Raw genomic sequence first — 22,880 nt, 5'->3', positions numbered from 1 at the left:
CACGAGGGAGGGAGGAAGAGACCTTTCCCCCGAGAGATGTGCAGCAAGCTGCGTGCTCTTCCCCACCCGTGCAGATTCTTAGCGTGCTGGCAAGGGGCCTTGAGAGGAGCCATTGGACTGGCGCTTGCATACTGTCCGTCCCTGCTGCATGCTTGAATGCGACATATGAAGTGAGTATTGTGCCCCGTGTGGAAGCAAGCTGTTAACAACTCTTTTCTCTTTGCCTTTAGCCCTGATGAAGAATCTTCGCAGAAGTTCATTCCCTTTGTCGGGGTGAGTGTTCTTAGCTACACTGTCTCCAGCCAGCTAGAATATGGCCACAAGTGTTCACCCAAACTTATGTGGTTCTGGGGTAGAGCAGGAGCACTGGGTACTCTAAGGAAGAGTGCAGCATGAGCATCTGATGGTTGGATGCCACTGCCTGGTACACAAGCAAACCTCTAAGATCCCTCAACAAACTACAGGCTGTATTTTACTTTCAAAACATCTGGCTTGGGGCAGCTCTGTGCTGTGTGCTGCCAGCACTGAAGCAGGCTCCACTGTAGCCTTGCTTTTGCCCTGTTCATTCTGGACAGAGAAGAGCATGATGGTGAAGTGCTCTGACGATCCGCAGCCTGTCTTTGCTGCAGACCAAAGCACCTAGTTGGTGGAGAATTGCTGCTAGGCCACATGTGGAGGAAGGTGGTGTGTTTCTAGAAATCTGATTTCAGGATTGCTGTGCCCAGCATTGCCCTGGGTGATTGATTTGGTCAGATTTGCTATTCCAGTGTCAGTCCTTTGTGTGGTGTCATGAACGATACCAGTTGTCTTGATATCCCATCTACTGCTGGGAAGTGGAGAGTACATCCCACCAGGGAGATCATTTATACCACTGTTAAGTGTGAGTGTGAGGCAGTAGCTATTTAATGCGTTTTATCATGTGAATATACTTGGGATAGTGGTCCCTAGATTTTCCTCCTTTCCTTATCTTTAAATGTTCCCAGCTGAGGTGGTCAAGTGCAGAGCATCTAGACAGGGGTGTGTTTGTGCTTCTCTGTATTTTGCGCACTGTGTACTTTCCCTTTTCTAGCTTCCTTCCCCATATTTGATCATGCTCTTCAATTCATTGAAGTCTAAATACAAAGTCATTGACCTGTGGCCAAAAGGATATCCCCTGACTGCTCTTCAGCTACTGGATGTCCTCTTCAGTTTTTGATTCTCTCTTGTAGCTTCTCTTTCTTGCGTGTTGGCTGTCTTGTTCTGCCTTCTCTGTGTTAAGCTGACTTGTGTGTGTTCCCATTTGTATCTCTGTCAGTGCGTCAGGGCTAAGCTGAAATCGCAAGGCATTTAAAGAGCTTAGTCTCTCTTGCCCTCAGGCTGACCCTGCTTTCACTCTGGTCTTTTCGGAACGAGAGTGTCTCTCTGCAGTGTTCCTGAGACAGCAGTCTGCTTGAAGGAAGTTTGTTGAAGGAAAGATGTCTTCTGCAAAAGTGGAGAGACCCATCTTCCTGATTTTTTTTTTTTTCCCCCTCACTGATGAGCTTTGCTGTGATCTTGTCCCTTCCATGAACTGCGATTTGCTGGTGAAGAACTGTTATGAAACAGCTGTTTCACCTTTCCTGATAACATGAACAGCCCAGAAGGGTTTGGAAGCTCCTGGTCTTGTCTTGCTAATATCTGCTAGGCTCTGCAAAGCTTTTCTCTGGGGCTGGTTTAGTTCAGTGTCGTGTGCGAGCAAATGGAGCTCAGAGTGTTCGTCCAGTTGCTCTAAAACTATTGTTGTCCTGACACGATCAATGCATTTCCAGTCTGGATTTGATTGTCTGAAAGTAGGAAGAGCAAACAGCTCTGTTCTGTGCACAACGCTGCCAAGCCCCCAAAAAATCTTGCCTTGAAAGCGCAGGCTGACTTCCTATGTCAGCTGTGGTGAGGGTCAAATCAGTGCTGGTTCTGAAGTGTCTCTGACACAGTAATTCCACGAGAGGGACATCTGAAGAGACTCTGAAAGGCCAGTTGTAGGTGTCTCACAAAATCTGAATAGCACATGAACACTGAAGCTCTTTCAGCTGCAGCCTGCTTGGAGCTGTTGGCCAAGGAAGAGAGGGAGCCAGCAGCGTTTGGGTGTGACTCCTGATGCTGGCTGGATTCTGTTGGCTTTCAGGGTGCAAAAACCGATGCCCTGCAGTTGGGCTATGCAGTCTCTGACCCAGAAGCGTGCAGGGCAGTGCCGTCGTGCTCAGCCAGGCTCTGAAACGTTGGGAGCAGAGCCACAAGGGGCCACTTGGGCGTGAAAGCTAGGGTCATCGGGTGGTGAGGCTCCTGGCTGTGCGCTTGCGTTGTGCTGACAGCCAGTTGCCAGGAGAGTTAACAAGATGCGCCTCCTTCCTGAAGGGAAAGGAGACTGGCTGCTGCAGTGTTCTGGATGGAGGCGTTGTTGGGACTGCAGCACTCTCGAGCACCTCCCTGAGTAGAGGGAAGAGTAAGTCTTTAACCTTGTTTTCCTCCCATGTGTCTGAACTCGAGTATCTCCAGTTGGCCAGCAAGGAGGGAAAGGCCAGAAGGTATTTCGTCTGGCTTGCAGATCAAGGTGGCTGAGGGCAGTTTTCTGTGTTGCTTGTTCTTCCCCTAACTCTTCTGCCTCACCTCCTCTTGCTCACAGTGCTTGCAGTCTGTGAAACATCTTCTTGGTGCTTAACTTGTACAGCACAAATGGCTGCCGGACTCCAGAGCCAGATTCATTGCTCTTTGGATGGAGACTGGGCAAACTGAGCTGCAGCCGCCTTCTCCCAGGCCGGTGCCCCCTCTGGGAGCCTCTGCACACACTGCTGAGTTCACGATGGCTTTTCCAAGACCGGAGCTAACAGAGAATCCACCAGAGAGCCTGGCAGCTCTCTTAAGTGTTGGCTGTACACCCCCACACACCTCCAAACGGTGCAGAGTTTTTTTGCTTCTAATGATTAGTTCTTTTTCTTGATCCCATAGCACAGACATGAGCTCCCTAGAGATGTGGTTTAGACGTGGTCATGTCTGAACTTAACAGTCTTCTGTTTTCAAATTAAATAGACTGTGTGACATCACTCCTCACTCTAAAGAAGGTTTTATTGACTTGAGATCCCTTTGCAGCTCTTTCCCATTTGTCAACATTTATACAGGGTGTAGGCATTAGCCCTGGATACAAGTTTCTTAAGGACCTTAGGAAGGGTCTGTCCTCTGCAGTGTCAAGAATCATGATCTCTGCGTACATGAGTAGATTATTGCTACAGAAGGTCCCTGCCTTTATATCGCCAAGGGTCATTTAATTTTTCTAGGCATCACATGTTCTTGGGAGCTTGTGTTTGTAGCATTTATTGCCAGTGGTATTTATCATTAACCTAAATGTAATAGCTGGTGATTGACCATATTGGAACACGTTTGTATCCTTATTACAGTGTGGTTGGGATCGTTCTGACCTGTCTGTGTTTATCCATGTCTGTGTCCAGCGGCTTTGCTAAGAGCTTTATCTTCTTTGCTGGACACTTCCCTTTTTTTAGAGACCAGAAAACTCTGATCAGAAACTGCACTTCGTTGCTTTTGTGGTTTCCTGATAAACCCCAGCTCTGCTGCGCCCTGGAAGTGGCCGCACTTGTGCAGCGGAAGCAGTATGCCTGTAACTAGCAGGTGTATGAAAGCAATGCTAAAGGGATGTTTAGATTCCTTTCTCCTCCCTGCCCTATTCCCGCAGGTGTCCCAGAGAGGCACTGTAGTCGCCATAGCTTGGGGCTGACATGGGCTGCTCAGAGCTGTGCAGGTAACAGCTCTATAGGGTCTGTGCTGCCTGTTGTATAGAGAAGGGCTGTGAGCTGGTGTTGCGTGGTCAGGTGCTGCTGGGACCTGCCAGGCTCTTAGAAGATCCCACTTTTTAATATACTTTAATGCTGCTCTGACTGCAGGGGCAGTGCCAAGGGGAGTGTAGGGATAAGCTTGGTCTGGGGGTTCCCAAAGTTCAGGGGACTCCTGTTTCATAGAGCTTTTCTGGTTTACTCCTTCTAGGTGGTGAAGGTTGGAATAGTGGAACAATCTTCTGCAACATCAGGTAACAAACATCTTGTGTGTGCTTTCTGTGTCGTACAGGTGGTGGGAGCCTGACTTCACAGGCTGAACAAACTTGTTTGTTACTGATGTCTTGGAGTTTTGTAAGGTGGAATTGGATTTTATTAGTTCCCATAGCCTGGACTGCTAGCAGCTGTCCATAGAAAGAGAGGCCTCCCTCTTGAAAGACGCCCTTTTTCTTGCTACTTTACAGGGAGCTTCAGGCCAGCTGGAATTCCCACACCTCATCCAGGCAAACTCCACTCATATGCAAACACCCATTTTTCTTAGGTGTGGTGGATTCCTCGCTGTGGTTATTTGAGGTTCCTGCTCCAAACTGGGGAGGCAGTTCATCAGAAGTTACGCCCGTCTCCCCAGGCTGGGCCTAGTTGCCTAATAAAATCACTCTCAAACATGTGCCGAACTCCGGGACAGGCAACCAGTCTTCCAATTCGACAACAAAATTTAGACCCAGTTTTTTAATGGGGGAGTGCAAAGCTGATTTACATGATACTGCCTGCTTATACATGTGGACATAGTGTAGTACTCTTTTATCAATGTGAACTTGTTTTCTCCTCCTTCATGCACACTACTAGTCAGGAATATTTTTTTCCTCATCTGTTGGGATTGTTTCTTACATTGCTTCACTCTTAAACCCAGATTCCTGTGGCCTGGGTCACACATAGGTTTGAGGCAGGGGGCAGCCCTTCTGTGGGTTGCTCCTTGCTCCCACAGTCTTCCACCACCCCAGAGAGCCAACATGAAGGGAATGATGCCTTGGTTGTGGAGGGTGAAAGCAGAGGGAAACGGGAGATCCCTGTGGTCAGCCCAGAGGTACTGGATTCTTCAAGGAGGCTTGGAGCGGTGCTGCCCTGCGGGGGTTGCAGGGCAAGGTTCCCCAGCAGGGATCGATGGGCTGGGCTCTGACTGTGCAGGAGGCTCGAAGTCAGCTGGGAGCAAACCCTGGGATAGCAGATGCCAGGTGGGGAGCCCAGAGGAGTGTGAGTGTCTGTGCTTGCCTCTTAAACCACAGGACCTTCTGTGTTGGAGTAAGCGTGGAGGTGGTCAGAACTGATGGGTTAGCTGATCTCTTGGTTGAGTCTGAGTAAAACCTGTGCAGCAGGAGCGTGAGCGAAGAGACTGAGCTGTATCCCAGTGTGTGTGTGTGCTGGGCTGTGAGATGAGGTGAACCCAGACAAACAGTTTGACTTCTTTTCCACAAGGTGACTCTGATGACGCAGCTCCCTCAAGCTCCAGTGTCCTTTCTTCTACCCCACCTTCTGTGTCTCCTGCTGTGAAAGAAGCCTCCCCCACACCACCTTCCTCACCGTCTGTCACAGGCAGCTTCTCATCCCCAAGGTAAAGCATGTTTTGTCTCCTTTATAGTTCCCTTGACTGTCTTATCTGACATACATGAGAGAGGAAAACTGTTCTAAAGGAAAACCCATAGCTCTGCTGTCTTCCTCCCTAGTAAACACTTGAAGTTTTCACCTTTTCCCTTTGACCTCTTTTGCCTCTGGAGTGACTGTGTCCTTGTTGGCTGACAAGGAGCTGGGGAGGGCAGAGATGATCTTGCACCCGATGGGAAGGCTGCGCTTCTCAAGGGTAGACACATTTGAACTATGAGGGGCAGTCTTGCTTCTGACAGTCCAGGAGAAACCCTGATTCTGTTGAGCCATTGTGGCAGCCTGTTTGGGAGGGTTTGTGTTCTCTATCTGTTGGTAATTTTCCCTTTGAGACTGGATTCTCTTGGGGAGCTATGAAGCCAAAAAAAATACTGACCCTAATACACGTGGGTGCTAGCCAAATCCATCACGATTCTTATGTTTTTAAGGACCAAGCAAGTGTAAGATCAGAGTGACTCTGTGGAAAGAGCAGCCTTTTTCTCTGTGAGGGGAGAGCTGACAGTTGTAAGGTGGCATACTGGGATTGCCGTTCCCATTCATGCATGTGCCTGAAAGGATATCAGAGCAGCAAGGAGATGGCACCTGTAGGCAGCATGAAGCTCTGGCTTAGCTGAAATGTTTAGGGGCGAAGGGAGGAAGCCCCTAGAAAACTGCCAGTAAAGAATTTCCCTGGGTCAGGACTCTCATGTTGCTGTACAAAATGTTGGTGTAGCTGCCTAATGCTTTGTGTGCGCCCAGGAGCACGTGGTGAAGTTAAAGGTTCAGGAGAATTAACAAGATCAAGGTGACAGAGCACTATCGTTGTGAGGGGAGACTAGCATCGCTTGGACTCTGGTTTGGGGGAGGAGGGGAAAGAGGTAAGCCACTCGAGTTCTGCAGAATCATAGTGGTGGTGGATTTGTTGAATACTGAGCTCCAAATACTGTCACCAAATCATGCAGTGACACTGGCAAGAGGTCAGTTAGAAGGGAGGAAGGAAGGGGCTTCCACCAACGGCAGGAAAGGCATGTTGGGACCCTGTCTGCCTCTGCTACTTCTGTAGCAGCAGGATCAGCAGATCAAAGAGGGGTTAGGCAGATTCATGGACAGCGGATCCCTTAATGGGTACTAAAGTATGTTTCAGGGATGTCACCTTTAACATCCCTAACCTTGTGATGGTCAGGCTGGGGAAGTCCAAGAGGATACTCTGCAGTTAGAGACTAGGCTTACATGCTATCCCTAAGCAGCATCTCCTACTGTCCCTGTTGGAGACAGAATGGGGACCTTTCCTGCTCACCCCAGAGAGTCTTGTGGGGACCTTTAATGTCTGACTACTTAAGCTGGCTTAGGAGTTCCTTTTTAACAAGAGGAAATGGAAACATGGAAGTCCCAGTGCAGGAGGTGCCCGGCAACTGAAAGGTGTTAGTGGCTGTTAGCCTGTGCCAGGAGGCTCAGCTCCCCGAGTCCCTCCTGCTGGCCCCCTGCAGTTTGGTGGCAGGAGGCCTCTCTCTGTCCCAGGCTGGTCTCGGCAGCAGCTGGCTGGCAGTGCAGAGAGCTGGGGGCTGTGCAGCCTCTGGAGAGCAGAGCTGTCTTCTCATGTGGCAGCTCTGTGTGGGCTTTCCGTGGGTGGAAGTGGTTCGGGAGCCTGTACCCACAAGAGTATAGGCTGTGAAAGTTATGAGGCATGGACGTGATATATTTGAAGTTGACACCCTGCCTCTAGGAAGCTGGTAGTTTTTGGTTTCGTGCTGTGTGGTAAAATCATAAAGAAATGAGGAAGTTTAGGTTCAACATTGTTCCGTCTCCACTAATCTGTATGTGACAGCACAGGGGGCGGAGAGTGACCCAGACTGAAAGATTAAGCTATGTGTTTACCTGGGAGTGGAATAGAAAATCCTGAGGGGGCATAGTGAATGCTTTGTCTTTACAACTGAGATTACAAATGTAATGCAAAGAAGCCCTAAAATCCAAAGATGCATCTCCAAAATATCATCCTTAACGAATCTCACTTCTGAAATTGCCCTGAGAACCCAAACCCTGGTTTTGGTGATTAAAGACGAACTCTGCTTTGCGGGGCCTGGCTTTCAGCTGAATAAATAGCAAAGAAAAGGAAATGATTTGCTGAGAGAACCTTAATGATGGGGCATCCTTGTTTTACCTTGAGAGTTTCTTATTAAACAGGCAGTGTTGAGGGATGCATATTTAACTTAAGATCACAGGTTCGTCTTCCCTAACAATTGCCAGTTCTCAGGCAGGAGACACAGAGTAGTAGATAGACTTAGTTTTTTGTCTAGTACTTGCCTATTATTCAACACACTGTCATTGTGTAGGAAGTGTGTATGGTTGACACTCTCTCAGCTGTAGGTCTGCTGAACGATAAAACTCTGCTCCACTCAGGGTTAGCTAGTGAGAGGCAGGAGAAGGCAAGAGGTGGAATTTCTCAAGCTGCTCATCTTCCCTGTCTCGAGAGAGGCTGGCAGCGTGTTTTAGTGACACACATCTGTTACCGCACAATGCACAGGAGTTGTCAACAGCAGATAGTGTCTTGAAATCTGCCGTTGTTCAGCAAACAACACAGGACTGGCGGAGCATTTTTCCAGCACTGGAATTTCCCAGCACACAGCAGGGCTGTAGAGCAGGTCACCCCACGCCAACTCCGTTACAGGGACCTGGGGAGAGCAGAGATCCTGCATAACCTGGCGGAGCAGCTGGTGGCAGGAAGAGCTCATGAACATAGGAGATGGAAGAAGGTCAGGGAAACTGGGAACCGAGTGCGTAAAGTTCAGGGACCCACCAGCTCTTTGTTCACCCTGACTCAGAGTTGATTTTGGCAGTGGTGTGCCTAACCTGAGTCATTTACTGTCAGTGGTTGGGAGGCAGCAGCAAGGTGTTTATAGCCTCTCTTTCCCATTCGAAGACTGGGAATGGTCTGGGCCGCCTCAGGGGTTGCCTTTGCTGCCTGGGCCACTGAACTCAGCATCGCATTTAGGAAACTGCTTTTCCGCTCCCTTTCCCACTGCTCGTCCCTGTGGCTGAGCAGCACGTCATCTTGTCTCTCAGCTTATTGCAGTTCTTTGCTGCCAAGCTGATGCCACCATGTAACGTGACCCAGGCTGCATCGCTCAGTGGTGACTTCTTGTGTTTTTGTGATTATTGGGTCTCACTGTGAAACGTTGCTGCCTGATCTCCCAAAGAGACGGGTCGCTTGTCCTCTGACTATCTGGTCAGGAATGGCAGCCACTCTGAAATAACACAGATGGGGGAACTCTGCTGAGTGCTGTGCAGAGATTACCTTCTTCTCTTGCTTTCCAGCCAGAGCCTCGGTGCTGAGTTGATGGGCCTGCAGGTGGATTACTGGATTGCAGCTCCACCCATGGACAGAAAGAGAGACCCGGAGAAGAAGGACCCCTCCACTACCAAAAACACACTGAAATGCACTTTCCGGTCCCTCCAGGTCAGCAGGTTACCTGCCAGCGGTGAGATTGCCACCACTCCAACAATGTCCATGACTGTCGTGACAAAAGAGAAGAACAAGAAAGGTAAGGTGGACACGTTTACTGCTGCCAAAGGCCAAGAATGCAATGCTGTTCTCCTTGTTCTGCCACTCCAAAGCTGTCTGACTTATCTGTCCTGCATTACAGAACCTTAGTCATATTTTTATCCCCCAAGTTCTACTCTGTCTGTAGATGAAAAAAGACTGCAAAGGTGATAGTTTGAAAGGGTAGTTCTTCTTTGTGCTGTAAAAAGATGATGTATTCACCCTTACAGCTGAGCAGCTGAGACTGTATAGCTCGAAAGAACAAAGGTGTGGACAGAGCAAGGACATTTGTGGGTGGCTATGCAGAAAGCCAGGAGGTACCCTGCTCTGGGCAGCATCCTCGTGTTCCTTGTGAACCTGCTGGTGCTGGATTAGGTAAGAAGCACCTTTTGCCACGACTACCAGAGTTCAGGGCAGACACTTCAGCCTGTATAGCTCTGTGCTCTGCTCTCTGCCACATGACAGAGATGCAGACAGAGGCAGGACATGTGTGCATCCCATCATGTTGCAGCATAAGGCAGCAGCCCCCGGCAGAGATGTTTTGGATGATTTGATGTGGTGTCCTTATGTTAAAATATCACTATTGCAGCCGGACCAGCCAGAGCTGCCAAGCCATTGCTAGGTGTGCTTGTACATACAAGAGGTGGTGGTGTCACTCAGAGTGGGGTTGCAGCAACGTAAGCTTTTCTACTGGAGCTTCCTTGTTCTTGTACAGAGTGCTTTGTGGGATGAAAGGAGGTAGAAGAGAAATGCTCTCAGCACAAAGCTTGGCATTAATTTTTTTTCTTTTTTTAATCTCCTGCTCTTAAAATCATGGCTTTGAGTTTTTCTCAGAACGAACAGGAAGAGTGTTTTAAATGTCAATAATTCTGTATTTGCTCCTGGCCTTGGTGACGTGAAACATATTAGAAATCGAGAACGGCCCTCGGTGACTATTTTCAAGGAAGCCACGAGGCAGTTCTGCACTTACGGTTGGCCGCCACTAGCTGTCCTTCCTGGCATCTTCCTGCCTGGGGGTCATTCCTGGTGGAAGCAGGGGTTTTGGGGGCTCTGAGAGAAGGCTAACAGAACCTTCTGGACCAGTGACTGCAGGAAAAGGGTGGGATGACCCTATAGCCACGTCACTCCCAGGCCAACATAGCTGTGGCACTGCTGGTACCAGGGCTCCCACCCCTGCCCGCACCCTTTCTGAGTGGCATGCTTGTGGGAGAAGCAATTCTGGGATGCTCAAAATGTTGTTCGCTGGGGCTGGCCCAGCGTGGAACAGTGCTGTTCAACACCACCAGCTTTTGTGCAGTCAGTTAGTACACCTTTGTTCATTTGGACAGTTCTCAGGGAACTGGACCCATTTTTTAGCTCTCCTAAAGCCTTCTCTCTCCACCAACTGCACATAGTTTATAGTCCCTCCTGCTCCCCAGGCGTCTGTGCAGCTGGGCTGCTGTCAGACCGCTGCTGGTGCAGCAAACCTGCCTGCAGATGCCGGGAGGCTGGAGCTCAGCGCTGCCCGGCAGCCCTCTGCAGCCTGTGGGACTCCCCCTAGGTGATGCGGCCATCCGGCAGATCCCCTCAGCCCAGCGCAGGGTGAAGGCTGAGGGCTGCTGCAGATGCCCCTGTTTTCCCCTGGTGTCCCAACACAGCAACAGGAGTTACCCTGCAGGTGCCCTCTGGGGCCTGGGAATGACCTGGGAGTGTTTCACGTAGAGACACTTAGGGCTAAGATGTCCACGTGCATAGGTGATGGTGCTGAGTACTACCGGTGCAGTCAAACTCCTGCCAAACAGGGCTGATTGTAGGAATTAAAATTAGAGTTAGAATTTTCAGACATGAACACTTCAGTGCAAAAACCCAAAGGAGTCTTGGTGCAGTTGCTGTGGATGGCGGAGAGTCATTGTATGCCGGTTTGATTTTCTTCCAGTGATGTTTTTGCCCAAGAAAACGAAAGACAAGGAGGTTGAGTCAAAGAGCCAGTGTATCGAAGGAATCAGCAGGTTGATTTGCACAGCGAAACATCAGCAGAACATGCTGCGCGGTAAGTGCAGCGTTTGCATCCTGTCGGGCTCTGGGGTGAGGCTCAGCTGTCAGGCAAAGAAAGGGCTGACCCGGTGTCCTGCCCCATGCCCTGGAGCCAGCGTAATGGGGGTGTGCCTGGGGAGCGGGCTTGGGTGTATCCAGCACCGGGGAATGCCTTAGTAGGTCTGGGATGTGGGGAAGATCCTCTCTTGCCTAGGAACCCCTCTTGAATCAGTGCCCTGGATGAGGGCAAGGGCTGGGCCGGGCTCTGTTCCCCTCCCTGTCATTCTCTGTTTCTCCTGCACGTCTGGTACAGGCAGTGGTGGAGGGCGGTGGGAGTGTGGCTGCTGCTCTAGGCAGGGCTCTGGCACAAAGGCACAGCCGCAGCAGGGGCCATACCTGCATCTGGCAGACAGACCTAAAGGGGCTGTCAGTGGAGCTGTGCATCCAGTGTCAAAAATATCCCTGTGGCCCATTCAGGTGATAATCTTCACCGCTGCTAACAGCAGAGGGATCTGCTTAGGTCACCTGACTAATCCTGGCCCAGTCCCTGTGAGACTGGTGTGTGTGAAGGGTGGCCACAGAACACGTGACACCTTGTTAGCAGATGCAGGTCTCCTGGTTAAGGGTGCCAGCGCGGAGAGACTGATGGCCATCTCTGCAAGAGTGTGTTTGCCCAAAAAATAAAATGGAGTGTGTTTAGGAAATTTGGGAGATCAGATCAGGTGATGCTGAAATCAGCAGTCTGGCGAGCTCCAGTGTCAGTGAACGATGCTGGAACAACAGTCTGAGCTGTTCTCCTAAACCTGGTCTACTCTTGAGCCTTTCTCCCCTGTGTGTGCAACCATTTACAGCGGAGGGGTGGCCAGGCAGAGCAGCGTGTGCCCTGAGCACAGAATGTGGCCAGGCCTCCCTCAGCTGACTAGGGGGAGGTTTCCAGCAAAGCTCTTTCAGGTTGGCCACTTCCACTCGGAATTTGCTAACTCTCCTCTCTTTTTACCCTCCCCTGCAGTCTTGATCGATGGTGTGGAGTGGAATGACGTCAAGTTCTTTCAGCTGGCAGCACAGTGGTCCTCTCATGTCAAGCACTTTCCCATCTGCATATTTGGACACTCCAAATCTAACTTCTAGCCGTGCTCGGCGGAGGGACCTTCTGTCCGTCCCAGGGACTGCACACCAGGAGCCAGGAATTGCGTGCCAACTCTGACTCGCGTCGCTTTGCCCTCTCCTGCAGAATTAATTACAGATGTGCTTGGATTACTTTTGAATTACTTTTTTCTATTAACTCTTAAGTTTACTACAAGGGAAGGAAACCCCTTTAAACAAAGGCAAAAAACCCCAGTCTTAACTATAGATGTGCTGACAACATGAAGTTGTGGGGGAGTTGGCAGGAGCGGGCACCCTGCCCAAGAACACCTACCACTTACGAGCAGATAGCTGAATAACTGCACTGCTTATTAACCTGAGACCTCATTGGTGTGAGTGGGCTGGGGGAGCCGTGGATCAGCTTGAACGGATTTTGCAGAAGATCATGTGCTTTACAGTGCGTTTGGCCCCCTCCCTCTGTGTTTCTAGGTAAAAAAGATGGCCAGTCTTTCTTCCTGCTGCCAAAGGACGAGAGATCAGCGAGTCTGGGGCGAGTTCAGCTGTCTGGTTTGGAAAACAAACCGCTCTCATAGCTAGGGAGGTCTCAGAGGAGATCCCCTTCAGAGTATGGAGTCTGCCACAGGGACGGGCAGGTGTTTGTGCTGAAGCGTTGCCTCAGGAGGGTTGGGCAGGAACAGGAATTAGGAAAACAGTAGGTGTAAGGAAAGGCCAATGTTCCAGGTCTGTGACAATGACCAAACCGAGCCAGTCACAATGTCCCCGCAGCTGGCTGCGCTGCTGAGGGACACCGCGTCAGTGGGGTCGCTGCTATTTACATACTCACACCGATTATTTACCTGTCAATAAAACCTCGTCCAGCCTCTAAAGGGAAAGGATTTTTCTTAACAGCTGCAGATTTTTTTTTAATGCTTTCTAAAAAAAAAAAAAAAAAGTAGAGAAAAAAAATTAAGTTGCCAAAAAAACCCAAACAAACCCAGGAAGATGAGCCGTTGTCTGTGAAGTAATACATCACTGTAGTGGCTGGACTGGGAGCCAGCCAGGCGCTCTGCATGTCCAGCTGCCTTCCCGTCCATCTGTCAAACCGCACACGTGAGGTAGCGTGGGCTGCTTTATCTGCTGCCTTTGTCCTGCCCTGACTGCCCTGTGCTCCCCAGAGCCTGCTGCCGTCCCCCACGCACGTCCCCCCAGGCTGGGCACAGGCTGCCTGGCCTCGGGGCTGCTGTGGGAGCGCGATTTTGCCGTCCCCTTGAACCACCTGGGGCCTCTTCTCACAGGGACTGGGAGACTAACGGTCTGCCCCGGCAGCCTCCTGCGGGCTGCTCTGCAGAAGGACGTTGTCCGTACCTTCTGCTTTCCTAATATTCCTCCCCATGGGCATTTCTCTGTGGATTGCATCCCTTCCCCAGCAGGATATGCTTTTGCCCTGGTGCGGCATTGCCTGTGGGTTGAGGCTTTGCTGGGGGTTTCAGTCCCAAGGTGCGGTGGAAGCTGTAGTTGGGATGTGAGAGGGGATGAAGCCAGTGAGGTTCTCTGTCCACCTTGGGCAGCAAGGTGCCCTGTGAGATGGAAGAGTGAGATTTTCAGGTGTCTGGCGCTGTGTTTTGGCTCCAGCTGTACTTGTGGTTGCTTTGTACACCTCGCTGCTGCCAGGGATGCTTGGGGTGCCAGGACAAGGAGATTCTTTTACAAGGAGACAGCGTGACAAGCTGCATGTCTGGGTGGCTCTGGGTGCTCCAGATATGGTCTTTTGCTCTCCCAGCTTTCCGAGGCATGCCTGGGGGGAAGTGGGAGCTGTGTGTTTGCCATGTGGAAGAACAGACATCTCTGGTGTTCCAGAGTAAAGGACTGAAGTTTTTGATGGGGTCCTTTTGGGTCCCACCCCAGTGGGCAGGCCAGGCTCTGTGAGCATTTCCAGAAGGCACTTTCTGATGGCGATGATGCTTTTGAACCTTTCTTCTTTATTCTTTTTTGTTTAACCCCTTACCCTTGGGTTTTTAAAGGCTTGGGGAACCCTCTTTGGCCTTGCTTGGCAGGTCCTGCTCAGTGCAGGGACCACCTGGGCGCTTTTGGGCAGGGCAGCGGTGGTGTCTCTGTTCAGTCTTCTGCTGATGGGGAGCAAGGGGTTATTAAGCGAACGTGTGGTCCCTGCTGGATCTAGTGCCTGTCGAGGTTCACAGCACAGGCTGCTTCACTGACTCTGATTTCATGAAGCCCTTTCCCAGCACAAGTGCAACCGACTTGGCCATGAACTGGGTATTCCCTTCAAACCACGCAGGGGAGGAGAATGTGGTCCCGCGCCTGGTGGCATGCTGCTGGGCAGGACATCTTGTCTAGTTGCAATACTCTGTTTCGTCCCGCAGGCAGGTCTGCCTGCCGTCTGCTAGCTCTTGGCTGTGGCAGCAGCTCAGCTGTAGTTGGAATGTTGTTGTGTCCCTCAGTTCATGCATTTTCGGTTGACCTGAGCTGATGCTCTGGGAGTGTATAGCGTTGCCTAGCAGCAGTAGTGTGGGAGATGGTATATAAGCACATCACTTCTTTTTCTTTATTGAGGCTGTTGCATCAAAAAAAACCCCAAAACTTTTTTTAAAGGAAATTAGTCAGTGTGTGATTTCTTCCTTGAGTCTCACGCTGGTGTGACAAGAACGATGGGGCTGAGTTCCAGCGTCAGGAGCCGCATGCAGCCTGAGCAGCTCTGGGTGTCGGGGTGTGTTACTGCTGCAGAGGTGGGGAGGACTGACCGACTGCAATAACTTTGTTTACTGGGGGGGTGAGGGGGGGAACCATCACTGTGCTCCTCTTTGTATTTCAACCTACTGTAAAGAAACAAATGGTAGCTAGGACAGGATTTCCAGGGTCCTGCCTATCAAATGTGTGTTGCCCTGCTCTACTCTGTATGTGTGTGTGTATGTACGTGTGAGAGAAACACTTCTGCTCGTTGCATTTCATGTTGGTTTGCGTTTTGTTCTAACTTTACACGGGTGAATTCACTGGGAAACTCTCTGTACACCTCAGACCTGAGGGCTTGTATCTCCGCAGGGTTTCTCCCTTGTGGAAAGCTGCCGTTGCTCTGAAACACCTCTTCCATGCCAGGAAGCATCCCAGCTTCTCAGCCTTGTCCTCCTGGAGCCCAGCAGTGGCAGGCTGGGCCTGCCGGCGGGCAGCTATGCACCCGGAGCTGGCTGTGGCGATTCCCAGCCTCGGAGGCAAGGGCTGGCACCCGAGATTGGGGGTGCTGCACTGGTCGGGGCGTTGTGCCTCTGTTGTTCCTCCTGGTATTGTGTGGAGCTGCTCTGTGCAGCTGTTTCTGTCCCTGATTGGAGGAGAAACAGGTTTCTGTCTCTTAAGAAAAATGAGCGTCAAAGCACGCACGTGACTCAGGCCATTTTGGGAAGGGGCTCTGTGCCTAGGGATGTGAATGAGTGACTGATTGTGGGTGTCTCGCCCTCCCAGTTTCCCCAGCAGCTTCCTGGGGGATCCTGCCATTAGCAGCCCCTCCAGCCAGAAGCATCCCTGCTGTGGGCCAGGGAGAGCTGCTGGGGCAGCAACGGGCCCGCGCCTGCAGAGCTGTGCCAGCCTGGTGGGGTTGGGCGGTTGCATGCAGGCCGATGCGTGCCGAAGGATGGCTCAGGGCAGAGACGGAATCTCTCCGTGTTCAGCTCTCGAGAGTTTTGGCCAGGAAAGTGCAACTCGGATGCAGAAATGCAGTGGCGTTACCTCATCTGCCTGTGTTAGATGGGGCTTGCTTCGGAGAGCAGGGGCTGGAGGGGCAGCATCTGAGCTGATCTCTGGCTGAGAGGTGCTTTGAAGGCAGTGTCCCCTGGTCTCCCTGTCCCTTTGTGTCCCAAAGCTCGCCCCTGCTCCCCACAGAGCTCCTACCTCCTGCTCCCCTGGCTGTGGCTTCTCAAAGCAGCCAGTTTCTTTCCCGGCTGCTCTTGGGCGAAGGGCCCTGCCTTGCTCGGGTGAGGTGCTGGGAACGGGCTCGCTGCTGCGCTGGGCTGACCTAGTTTAGCAGCGCTGGAGCGGAGGAAAGACAGCAGGTTTTTGTGGGATTGTGTCACACCTTGAGCGCTTCCTGCTCTTCTGGGTTGAGTTTCCTGGAGACAAAGGCCGGACCTGAGCCCTGCCAGCGTTAAGGTCAGGGCTGGCTCTCCCGCGGCGCTGGTGGCAGTGTGGGCATCTTGGGCGGCTGCTTGAGCTCAGCGCTGCAGTTCCCATCCAGTTTAATTGTTACAGTTTACATCTCAGCGGTAACTGCAGAGCGCTCCTTAATTACGCATGAGTTTGGGGAGAGCCGCTGTCTCTTCGGCTGTGTTTTGCTGCTGTAATTAGCACGCACTCGTGGCTTTATCCTGCCGAGAGGGCAGGGGTAGGTGGCTGGGAGGTTTCTGGGGCTGGAGATGTGCCTGTTTGCTTTCAGTCATCAAACTGAGCCGAGAACCACGCTGCCCTGCACTTAACCTGTGATTGCAGCGAAGGCTGTCGCATTTCTCGCCAGCAGCAAGTGCTGGAGGGAGCGCTGGAGAGCCAGGGTAGAGGGCATCACGCTGGCACCTCCAAGCTGGAGAAGAGAATCCTGGCGAGAGGCAGCAGAGACAGTGGGCTTCCCGATCCCTCAGCATGCCAAACAGCCGGAGAAGGCTGGGATTAGGGCAGTCCCACTGTCCAGCAGTAAAGGGCTGGGGGCCCTGGAGCTTTCTTGAAGCTAGGTTGGATGCAATGCCTCTGTCCCCTTCATTCAGGGTGTCTCAATCTTGGCGGATAGCTGTGTGGTGGCATTTTAGTATGACACTCCTTCTGGGCTTCACTGTCAGGGAGAAGGCCAGAAATGAGCAGCAGCATCTCCAGAAGGTTTCCTGGAGCCTCTTCAACGGGGTTCTCCAGGGAGATGCTCCTGGCAGGGCTGGCTCCTGCAGGCTCACTTGGCTGCTTTGGGACAGACTGGGGGAGAAGGGGACATGCCAACTTGGAAAGCAGCAGGTTATTGGTTTTCTTAAGGAAGAGCACACAGGTACGGGGCCACATCCAGTGAGCTGCTGCTTTGCGCCTTGGCGAGAGGGTTGCCAGCGTGTCGCCCGCCTGGTTGCGTATGTGCTGTGGCCATGGGGAAGCGCCGTGCCGGCGTGGGTACGGGGACTGCGTGCCACCAGCCATGTCTGGGCCGCGGCGTATGAGGGGACGTTACCACTTTGTAGATTCCAGAGTTGTCCATCTGTTTCATTGTTGTATTGTTTGGGTTCTAGGTTGCTGGGTTGGTTGTTTGTTGTTTTTTTTTTTATGAAGACAGATTAAATGTAAATAGCCTTTTTTTGGAACAAACTGCAACGTGCTCGACCTCGTCAACTATTTTATGGTACTAATGCAACACTAATAAAACTGGACATGAAAGCACACACCCGTCCCTTGCGTCGTCTCTCAGCGGGGGCTGCTCTGGCATGACTGGGGCAGTTGTCTCCAGTAGGAGACAGCAGTGCGGCTTTCTGGCGCGGAGAGATCGCTTGCGTTATTTATCCAGCTGCCCAGCCGCACTTCCAGGGTAGAGCTGGTGGATCTGCACGTCTTCCCCGGCATCAAGCCTTCCTGCAGTTTTTGCAGCCCTGCTGCCCTCTCCCCTGCCCCTTGATTCCTCCTGTCTCAGAGGGACCCGCTCACCTCCTGCGGCTCTCATGGATCTGAACAGCTCTCTAGCAGCCAGTCCTCAGCCCCTCACAGGGAGGAGGGACCAGGCTGGTGCCCATTTGTGGTCTGGGGGCTGCATTAGATGGACATAGTGGTGGTAGGGTGCTGAGGTGGGGGTCTTAGTGGGGGAAGGCTGGGGCTGCGGTAGCCTGGAGCTGTATGTGCTCCTCGGAGAGCAGTGGGAGAGGGACTGGGACGGCAGGTGCCTGGGCTTGGTGCTGGGGCGCAGCGAGGTGGAGAGGAGGAAAGAGGTAAAGCAGCTGTTTTGAGGCAGAAAGCTGAAAAAATGTTGGGAAATGGGCCCGTGGCCGTGGTCTCCGGGATACAGTAGGTTGGAGGCAGCAGTAGGAATGCTGAGCTGGAGCAGCCTGCACCCCTGCGCTCCCCTGGCCCACAGGACGGGTGGCTGCTGGGGCAAAGGGAGCCCCTGGCAGTGGGCCAGGCAGCTCTTGGAGCACGCAGGTCTCACAGCTCTTGTGGGTGCCCCAGCCCCGTCCTGTGCTCTGGCCAGGCTTGCAGGCATGGTGGTGGCCTGAGCCCTTTGCTGGAGGAGGGGATGCAAATCCCACCCCAGTGGCTCTGAGTGGAGGCTGGATAATTCCAGGCAGGAGGAAGAAGGTAGGTAGCTGGGGAGGGGGTGAACTGGGGATGGGACTGGAGTGCCAATACAGCACCAGAAGCCACAGAGGGGGCCTGGCGAGGTGGGGGGCACTGTGGGGCAGCTCAGGGTGACAAGTGGGGGCAGGCTGCGTTTTGGCTGCATGTGTTCTGCACAGCTACCAAGGGCCTGGCAGCGTGGGAGAGACGCAGTCCCAGCTTCGCCCTTCAGAGCCCACGGACCAGCTCGTCTCGGCACGGGAAGGAGGGGGCAAGCCGAGGGGACCAGGACGGCGGGAAGGCTGGGGTGCTGGCAGTGGGGGGAGCAGAGGACCAGCCCCACATCTCTGGTGAGTATATGTGAGCTCTCCATGACAAGCTGAAAGTCCTGGGGGGGTCATGGGTGCACTCCCCCGTCTTCCAGAAGGATATTAGGGAAGAGTGCAGCAGGGTTCAGGGCTGGGGTGCGTCGGGTCGCGTGCAGTAGACCAGCCAGCCTCCCTCGCCCACGTGTGCTGGGACAAACCCGTTTCTGCCGGCAACTTCAGACCGGGCTCTCAAAGCACCGCTGTCTTTCTTTTGCAGGTCTTGGCATTTCTTGGTGGAGCTGCACCCTGGCTGCTGCGTGGGAGGTGTGGGGCGCAAGTGATGCCCTTTCAGGATGCACCTAGAGCCCTGGGGGGAAGGACTGGGTTTGCCGTGGTGGGAGATGGGCGTTGCGAGGGCCCGCTCCACCCCAGGCCACAGCTGGCTCCTTCCCGTTGTGCATCACCCCAGCGGTAACCACGGCTATCGCTTAACCTGGAAGAGGATCCGCAGGGAAATTCCGATGTGTTTTTGTTGCTGTGGTTTGAAACGCAACTTAGCATCTGCAAAGAGCAGTTGATGCCCTGTGACTATCCGCTGCTTCGGGTGCAACTACTGAGCGCCCCATGATGTGATTTGTAAATGCTTATTCTGGGTAATTTTTCTGCTGAATTATCTTACTGGATTATTTTCCGCTCTGTGGAACGGTTGCAGGAGCAGCCCGGGGAGAGCCAGCCCTCGTGTCCTGCGGTGTCCCCGACGGCTGTGCCCTGTGCCAGCGTGCTCTCCCCCACTTCACAAAGGAGGAAATACCATGGTGATGCCCCACCCCCCCACCCTCCCCCCGGCACATTGAACTCTTTTGGCTGATTTTCACCTCCAGAAGTGCTTTCCTCGCCCAGCTGCACTCCTTGTGCGTGTTGGAAACGTGAAAGCAGAGCCCCGTGCCCCGCTGGGATCCGAGCGCTGTCACAGATTTGGGTGGTTGGGTTTTTTCCTGACACACAAAGTGAATGTTAACAAAAGCCCCGTTCTTTTTTGAGTGGATGTACTTCGGCAGATGCGGGTGTCTCGGGCACTCGTGTAGCTGTTTCAGGACTTTCTGAGAGCCGGGGTTGAGAGCGAAGGCAGGGGCCGTGCCTGGCCCTGGCGCAGGCTGTGACCGTGTGTGCTGTGTACCATTTTACTCCAGCACAGTGTTTTGTGACAGCTATTTTTTGGCCATCGTGACCTGTCTGACTGTGAGAGGGTCTCCTGGGCTGACACCTGGCTCAGGCAACACCAGATGACCTTGCAGCTCTGCACTGGAGCGGAGGAGCGGGTGTAGCCATCCTGCTGTGATGAGAGGCCATTGGCACCCGAGTCTGCCTGTGCTGGCTGTTGGAGGTGTAGCTTTTTTGTTGGCATTTGCCATCCATCCTCAGCCAGACACGTGGAGGGGTGTTCTTGGGGCGGGGGGAGGTGGCCCGTCACCTGCTGTGCTGCACTTTGCCAGCCTTTGCTGGGAGACCTTCCATAAAGGTGTTACGTACCAAAGGATGATGGTTTCTTGGGGCGTTTTTTGGCATCAGCCAGTCAGTTCCTGTAGGAGAGGAAATGGCAGCAGGAGTGTGCAAGTTTTGCAGAGTGATCTGGAGCTGGTGACTGTTCAACAACCGCATAACTGCTGCAGGGCTGCTGAGGAGACACCCAGAGAAGAGCTGTGCACAGGTGGAGAAGGGATGTACCTGCTCGGTGCAGCCCCTGCTATGCTTGGGACTGGTGACACCCCCAGGTCAGTGGGCAAGGGAAAGTGAAAACCCTTAGCCACGCTTCCCCTGTCAGGCTGACACCTGAGGAGGGGTGACAGCCTCAGCAATGGCAGTGGGTGACACAAGCACGGAAGGGACAGGCCAGGGATGTCCTGGAGATCTGAGGGAGATGGTGTAGAAGGGGGTTGTGTGTGAGCAGGAGGAGTGTGTAGGGCACGTGGGTAGGGCTGGAGGGACATACACAGGGAGTAGGCAGCATATGGGTGTAGGTATAAGTATGAGGGGGTGTTTCGCACGGTGTGAACAGGCTGCGGGTGTGCACAAGGAGGGCTGTGTCTGTGGAGTGGGCTGCTGTTGCTGCCCAGTGTGGGGACAGGCTGTAGTGGCTGGGTGTGCGTGCGTAAAGACAGGCAGCGCGAGGGCTGTTTGCGAGTACAGGTGGTGTCTGTATGCGGAGGCTGTGGGGGAGTACAGGTGGGGGGTGTGAGAAGGGCTGTGAGAAGAGGCAGGTGTGTGTGAGGAGGGCTGTGTGCGGGTATAGGGGTGTGCCGGTGGAAGGCTGTGAGAATACCCAGCGAGTGTACATGTGAGGAGAGCTGTGTGCACAGGCAGATGTGTGTGAGCGCCGGTGGTGGTTGAGTGTGTGTGTCAGGCTGTACATGAGGACAGGCCGTGTCTGTATGTGTGTGGCCTGTCCACACCAGGGCAGGCAGGGTGTGTGAGGGGGGCTGAGCCTGGCTGGCCATGGGTGAGCTGTGTGAGGAGGGATGTGTGGGGACAGGCAGGGTGTGTGTGATGGGGTGACAGCAAAGTGTGTGTGTGACAAGAGGCTCTGTGTGTGTGTGTAGACAGGCGCTGTATGTGAGAACAGGCAGTCTATGTGTGTGACGACAGGTGCTGTAGCTGTATGTCTCTGTGTGTGTGAGGACAGGTGGTGTAGGTGTATGTTGGTGTCTGTGTGTGAGGACAGGCTGTGTGTTGGTGTGCCAGTGTGTGTGAGGACAGGCCATGTGTCAGGGTGTGTATGAGGACAGGTGGTGTATCTGTGCTGGGGTGTGTATGTGAGCACAGGCAGGGTGTGTGTGAGGACAGGCAGAGCACTGGTGTGTGTGTCTCTGTGTGTAAAGACAGGCGCTGTGTGTCTCCGTGTGTGTGACAGGCGGTATATCAGTGTCAGGGTGTGTGTGTGTGCCTGTGCGAGGGCAGGCAGGGTGTGTGCGTGAGGACAGGCAGTGTGTGTCTCCGTGTGTGTGACAGGCGCTGTAGGTGTATGTCTGTGTGTGAGGAGAGGCAGGCTGTGTGTCAGCGTGTGCGTGAGCACAGGCGGGGTGTGCGTGAGAGGACAGGCGGTGTATCCATGTCGGGGTGTTTCTGTGTGACTGTGTACACACACAAGCGTGTGTGTCTGCGAGTGAGCACAGGCAGGGAGTGCGTGTGCCTGTGAGCGTGTGTGAGCACAGCCGGTGTGCCGGGGTGTGGGGGTGTGTGTACCGGTGCGTGCGCCCCCCGGCCGGCGCCGCCGCCTCACAGCCCGCGGGCGGGGCCGGCTCCTTCCCCTCCCGCCGCCGGCCGCTCCCCGCGCGGGCCCGCCCCGCCCCCCGCTCCCCCCGCCCGGGCGACAGCCGGCGCGGCCCCTTTAATTCCCCCGCTCCCCTCCCCCGCCCGGCCGCTCCAGCCTCCATTTTCCAGCGGATCCGGCACCTGGAGGCGGCGGCGGGAGCGGCCCGCGCCCCGCACCCGGCCCCGTCCCGGGCATGGCCGCCAACATGTACCGGGTCGGAGGTAAGCGCCCGCGGGGGGCCCCGCGGCCCGGCTCGGCCCGGCCCCGCCGCGCCTCCCGCCCCTCACCGCCTACCCGCGGGCGAGCGAGCGGCGCCCCGGGGGCCCGGCGGGCCGCGGTGGCGGGGCAGGCCTGGCCCGGCCGGGGGGGGGGGGGGGCGGCGGGAGCGGGGCAGGGGCCTGCGGGGCGGCCCGGCGCGGGGCTCGGCGGGTCCGGGGGAGCTCCGGAGCTGAGGGGCGGTGGGGGGGGGGGGCGATGCGGGGCCGGGAGCGGCCTTGCGGGGCCGTGCGGGCCGGGGGCGCGGGGCTCGGCGGCCCGCGGGGCCGGCTGAGGGGGCCAAGGAGGCCGCGGGGGAGCGGCGGCGGCGGGGCGGGCGGGCTGGGGCCTGGGGCGGAGCGGCTGCCGCGGCGGGGGTCACACGAGGCTGCCGGGGCGGGGGCCGAGGAGCCGCGGGGAGCGGGAGCACAAAGATGGGCAGAGAGTGGCGGCAGAGCCGGGCTGGCGTGAGGCGCCCGGCCGGGCTCGGCCTCCCCACCCGCCGCCGCCCGCCTGCGCCCCGGGGCTGCGCTCCTGCCCCCGTGTCCTTTGTTTTGGCTCACGTGAAGGGGAAGGAGGCAGCGGCGCTCGGGACTGCGTTCGGGGGATGTAAACCGAGGGTGGTCTGGCACGGATTTGCGCTCGGC

General features: G+C 54.3%; 2 protein-coding genes across 12 annotated transcripts in view; both read left to right on the top strand.

The window, feature by feature from the left end:
• Window positions 1-17,477, top strand: part of PACS2 (phosphofurin acidic cluster sorting protein 2) — an 82,745-nt gene extending 65,268 nt beyond the window's left edge. For all 11 annotated transcript variants that reach the window (XM_080406757.1, XM_080406761.1, XM_080406760.1 and 8 more), the window contains 6 exons: window positions 231-273; window positions 4,009-4,051; window positions 5,271-5,406; window positions 8,745-8,971; window positions 10,886-10,999; window positions 11,993-17,477. In XM_080406757.1, the coding sequence (XP_080262883.1) occupies window positions 231-273; window positions 4,009-4,051; window positions 5,271-5,406; window positions 8,745-8,971; window positions 10,886-10,999; window positions 11,993-12,111 (682 nt within the window). In that variant the 3' untranslated portion in view covers window positions 12,112-17,477. The remainder of the gene's footprint in view (window positions 1-230; window positions 274-4,008; window positions 4,052-5,270; window positions 5,407-8,744; window positions 8,972-10,885; window positions 11,000-11,992) is intronic.
• A 4,516-nt stretch (window positions 17,478-21,993) lies between these two features.
• MTA1 (metastasis associated 1) overlaps window positions 21,994-22,880 on the top strand; it is a 94,347-nt gene continuing 93,460 nt past the window's right edge. Inside the window, exon 1 of the mRNA XM_080406768.1 lies at window positions 21,994-22,199. Within this exon, the coding sequence (XP_080262894.1) occupies window positions 22,172-22,199 (28 nt within the window). The 5' untranslated portion in view covers window positions 21,994-22,171. The remainder of the gene's footprint in view (window positions 22,200-22,880) is intronic.

This window comes from Falco punctatus (genome assembly GCF_963210335.1).
Source record: "Falco punctatus genome assembly, chromosome: 11".
Taxonomy (NCBI): domain Eukaryota; kingdom Metazoa; phylum Chordata; class Aves; order Falconiformes; family Falconidae; genus Falco; species Falco punctatus.
Note: the sequence above shows the minus strand (reverse complement) of the source record. Positions and strands in the feature narration are given on the sequence as shown.